General features: G+C 43.0%; 1 protein-coding gene across 1 annotated transcript; it reads right to left on the reverse strand.

Annotated features, from left to right (window-relative positions):
• Positions 1–1894: 1894 nt before the first annotated feature.
• On the reverse strand, positions 1895–5216 carry LOC123083004 (wall-associated receptor kinase 3; the record flags this gene model as incomplete). Its single annotated transcript, XM_044505169.1, is given in 4 exon segments — positions 1895–3301; positions 3538–3708; positions 3859–4764; positions 4900–5216. Coding segments are annotated over 3 exon segments (2172 nt in total). The 3' UTR covers positions 1895–2117.
• Between the last annotated feature and the right edge of the window lie 414 nt (positions 5217–5630).

Raw genomic sequence — 5630 nt, forward strand, 5'->3', positions numbered from 1 at the left:
GAAACCTATGGCCCCCGGGTCTATTCTCATCATATCAATCTATATCACTTTATTTACTTGCTTTGTTTTTACTTTGCCTTTACTTTTTACTTTGCATCTATCTATCAAAAATACCAAAAATATTATCTCTATCAGATCTCACTCTCGTAAGTGACTGTGAAGGGATTGACAACCCCTAAGCGTTGGTTGCGAGTTGCTATCGTTTTGTGTAGGTACGAGGGACTTGTGCGTGGTCTCCTACTGGATTGATACCTTGGTTCTCAAATATTGAGGGAAATACTTACGCTACTTTACTGCATCATCCTCTCCTCTTCGGGGAAATCCAACACAGTGCTCAAGAGGTAGCAACATTATATTAAATAATGGCATGAAACTCAATTAAGATAGCCTCTGATGGAAAATGTTTCAACACGAAAGTTGTGCGTCTCGTCGAAATGGTCGATTTTGATACAAAATTGTCCTATCCGATTTTGTATGCAAAAGTTAGAGCCATCGGAATGCAGCCCTGCCAGAAGGCAAAATATGGCGCGCCCCACCAGATACATGTCTGATGGGTAGTGCCACCAATCGGCTGTTTTGCGTGAGATATTCCGCCTCAAGATGGCTCCTAATCGAAAACATTCAACACGAAAGTTGTTCGGGTCGTCGAAATAGTCAAATTTGCTTTTTAGCTCATCTTCATCCGAGGTCGTTTGTGACCTGTGAGACCTAAAAACCAAACTGATGTTCCAGACTTACCTAAATCCGAGTTCGGTTAATTTTGGAAAGATTTGGACGTGATTTGGAGTCCTTTTCTTGTACGGGAAGTCCAGCCGTCTCATAAATAAATGAGAGATGACAACCAATTGAACAACACACAATCGACAAATCAATCTATCATCTTCTGCCTTAACTTTTATCTTCTCCCATGTTTTCTTCTTCTTGTTCTTTATTAGTTCTTCTTTTTGCAGGGCGGCGAACCTCAAGGCCCTAGGGGCGATCAGGTCGATCTAGGCAGCCCATAGCCGTCGCGCGCCCTGATGGGGTCCCTCCTGGGCATGTGGGGTTTCGGGTCTATAAAAGCGCCCGCTGGATTGCTCGCGTACCACGCTTCCGGACGGGTCTCTTTCGACGTGAGCTGCGGTGCATCACCCCCGGTGTCGAGGGTACACAATGAGGTGTTCGTGTGCGGACACCTCCCCTCAGTAATCGAGAAGGCATCCCTCCCTCCCTTTCAAATGGTCATATTTTTTTATCCGTCTTACTCTTGAGTCTTATCTTTTTACCTAGCTCAACGCGTCTCTTTTATCCAAACATGGGCTCATATGCATAAATAGCATTAAAAAATCTATTTTTGGTTCTGTGGTGCAAGATGCTCATATGTGTGATGTCCGTTGCAAAATTTGGTTAAGTTTGGACATTTGAGAAACTTGTGGCAAAAAAAGAAAAAATTCAGGTGTCTGAGAAACTTTTGAAAACAATATTGTTCACACTCGATATTGTCCTTTTTTTCCAAGCTCCTGGAATGTCCAAACATCCCAAAAATTTGTACAAACATCACCACATGAGCAACTTGGACCACACAAAAATCGTTTTTTTTACGTTTCTGCTTTTTTACTGTTCACCGGGTGTAGATGAGCCCACGCACCGACTTGAAATTTCAAACACACAGTTAATGAACTAATGACCGTATTTTAACCCCTTTGACAACTTCAATGGCGTAATAACCCCTTTCACTCAACAGAGGACTACATATATAGGCCGGCCAGCTTGAAAGAGCCTGACATGTTTCCAGAGTACAAATGGTCTAATTGAATTAAGATCAAACAAAATAAATTCAATGACGGTGTATCCATCTTACTCTCAAAATTTATACAAAATAATCAGTACAGAGCAACTGCCAAAAGGGGTGAATGAAAGGCAGCAAGCAACACAACAATAAACGAACAAGGTCAAATATCCCATAACCAACACCGTTCTATAAATGTTGTGACAACCAATTCCAACTTCTACATTAACGTCACAAATACAGATAGTATACTTCTAAAAAATAGATAAATAGATAATATATTAGAAGCGCCAGGCCTCGAACACTCTTCGCAATACCACTCGCATGGTGTAATAATCAATTGAAATTATCATCTGGGTGTCTCTATACCTACTTCAGAGATCTGGGCCCCAGTCGAGAACATGCTCGACTGCGGAGGAACACGAAGCATTAAAGGTGCAGCGGAGGAGCCAATGACCAGACTCTCTGATTGGCCATGCTCGAGCACCAGTTTCTCCCTCCAGGTGCTTCGCAGAGCCTTTAGCTTGTCAGCCACCTGGGTCATGGAAGGTCTCTCTTTCCCCCTGGTGCTCAAGCACATACTCGACAGCTCGGTAACTTCTCCCAACAGCGTCTCCATCCCGGCGCTTACTATGCTAGCATCCAGGATGCCATCAAGGCTCCCATCCTTCATCGCAAGCAGGAAGGACGACGCGAGGTTCTTGGCTTCCATGGGGCCGTCGTGGTAGATGGCTGTTTTCCCCGTGATCAGTTCCAGCAGCACAACGCCAAAGCTGTAAACGTCGCTCTTCTCTGTTAGCTTCCGCTCCTGCAGGTACTCAGGGTCCAGGTAACCCATGGTGCCCTGCACCAATGTCATGAACTGAACCTCATCCTTGGGGAGCATCCTTGACGCCCCAAAGTCGGTCACTTTCGCCATGTAGTTCTCGTCCAAGAGAATGTTCATAGACTTAACATCTCCATGTACTATAGGGCGGTTCATGGACAGATGCAGATACGCCAGTGCTTCAGCAGATTCTTGAGCGACCCTGAGACGGGTATCCAGCGAGGGAGGTGGACTTCCATAGTTGCGATGGATAAAATGAAAGAGAGTGCCATTCGGGATGAATTCGTAGACCAGCATCGGAACTTCCACCTCTAAGCAGCACCCTAAAAGCCTGACCACATTACGGTGGTTGGTTTGTGAAAGTATAATAATCTCCTGCACAAACTCGTCAGTTTCGGCCACATTCATGATCTTTGAGCGTTTCACGGCTACTTCCTTGTTATCCTTAAGAATGCCCTTGTAGACAGTGCCGTGACCCCCCTTGCCCACTTCTCTGCTCTTGTCAAAATCGTTTGTAGCCTTCTTCAGATCTTCCTGCGTGAATATCTTCAATGTATCGACTTGTTTTGACATAATTTGATGGTACAGTATCTGACCACCATTCTGATCGAAGAATCTTTCCTTCTCTTTTGCCAGCTTCCTTTTCTGATATTCAGCCCGTAGAGCAAACATGCAAACCATGAGGAAGACGACACCGGCGGATGTGCCTGAAATCATGACGGTTACATCAGTTCAACTAGAGACATTGCCCACATTTGGCTAAAAAATAGTTCCACGTATTGTGTCATCTCACCATTGCTTTACTACATGACATCTATACAAACTGTACTCTACTCGGACTTATATGATTGGCATAAAGAAGTACAAAGAAGCTTTTAGTTTTTTGTCAAGCAATGTGTGAACAATTGGTGTGCAAAATATTTTGATTTCTTATAACCCATACCTAAGGCCACCTTCAGAGCTCTCTTTGGGTCAGCTCTAACGCAGGGTATGCTCTTTGGATCATCACTCCTGAATCCTGATGGGCATGAACAGGTGTAGCTCCCATCGGTGTTTCTACAATTACCTTTGCAAGGATACAAAGACTGGTTTGGAGGTTCGCACTCATTGATGTCTGTCATTTCAAGGAAGTGAGGAGAACGTCAACATGAATATCACATTCCAAGAGCAATAAAGTTGATATATATAGAGGAGAAATTCCCCGCAAAAAGAATGGAGATAAAGAAGAAATTATAGGTTGATTTTGCGAGATGCATGTGCATACCTCGGCACCCTCCTTGTAGGTAAGGATTGCCCACATAACCTTGAGAGCAGTTGCAGCGGTAACCAGGGCCATTGGACACATTAATGCATTGGCTGTTCATGGCTTGACAGGCATACTGTGACCCCGTCTTGGTGGCTTCCGAACAACTTCCATTACCAACAACCCAATCAAGTACCAAAGGAAAACCCTCAGTATATTTACTTCTGAAATTTGTAGAGCTGACATATGAACGATCAAACTTGAACGAGTCCACCTCCGCGATGAATGAATAGCTGCATGGGCTAAAAGACTGGATGGTAGCATTGTATATAGGTGGTATTGGTGTACATGAGGTGTTGAAGGAGCTGATGTTTCCTGGAAAGGGGGTCTGGCAACAACCCATGCCAGCGCATTCTGTGCTATTATCGACGCTACTTGCGTCAGTGCAGAATGAAAAGCATGAGTTGACAATGGGTAACTCAAGCTGGTTCTTGCCCTTGGTCACTCCTAGGATCATTCCAAGCATACTACACCCGATTGATATCAAATGGTTCTTGGTGTTGGAAACCTTATGAAAAGGATCAAGACTTAAGCCAGGAAAACTGGTGCTATTGGTGCCGTTGGTGTAATTGCATTGTGATGCTATCTTTGGGTTCTGAACACGAACCTCACCAAAGGTAAGATTGATGTCTAGTACCCTAACTCCGGTTGAGGCCAGATATGCCCTGCTCTCATGGCATGTAACATTAAAGGGTTCTTGGAAGCAGCCCTTTCCAGTGCCGAACGGGTACGGGATGCTGACGTTACCACACTTGTCTGGGCAGCCAGGCCGTGCCATGTTGACGCTCTCAGAAGACCCAGACCCATAAACGGTGGTACTATGCTGCAGGATTAGCGTGACAGCACCTAGTAGTAAGAGCTTCTGACCTGGAGGAAAAGACGGAAACATGTATCATGTACATACCAATCTATCTGGGCAATATGTATGTTACAGTAGTTTTTTGTTTTAGCAAAAAAAAATGTTATATTAGGAAACGACTGAGACATGTATCATGTACATACCAATCTATCATTGATATCGGTCATTTGTCTTCACAAAATACAAAATGCCAAATACGACATATTAGTAGACGACAAACCAATGCGAACACCATTTAGGAAAAATCCCTTAAAACTGCCATCACATAGGGAATATATCGGTAGTTAGTCAAGAGTTTGATCCCACTACTACAAACATTTTGATCCAACAATATCTGAATCAGATGATGAAACAGAGATTAATGCCCGTCTTATAAAATAGAACATAAACTCTGTATGTGTCGCTTAGTTATTCTCGGATTTCAAGTCTTTTGCCATCAGACAAGAATTTAGGTTCAAATCTGAGTTAGACATAAAAAAAGAAGATGAATTATGCATCTATGTTGCGGAGTATACCCCAAAATAGTCACTAATAAGTGTACACTCCAGACTCCATGTTTCTTTCTGTTCTCATTCTATAAATTGTAGGAAAACACACTACCTCCAATCCAAAATGACATTAAGTGGCATGTTTCAGTTTGCATATATTTGTCAGTTCGGGTTTTTATATTCAACTTTTCGGATGAAATATCTCTATTAATTGCTTATTAGCATTTAGCAGTGATGTTTAAAACCTAAGTACACAATAATAGGGAAAAGATATATTTTGAAAACGAAAACATTAGCAACATCCTTTGTAGCTCTGTGTGTAAAGCTCAAAATGGCAAGCTGGGTATGTAAAGCTAAAATGGCAAACATTCCTGCCCACTACGATT

The sequence above is a fragment of the Triticum aestivum genome, chromosome 4A, assembly GCF_018294505.1.
Source record: "Triticum aestivum cultivar Chinese Spring chromosome 4A, IWGSC CS RefSeq v2.1, whole genome shotgun sequence".
Taxonomy (NCBI): Eukaryota; Viridiplantae; Streptophyta; class Magnoliopsida; order Poales; family Poaceae; genus Triticum; species Triticum aestivum.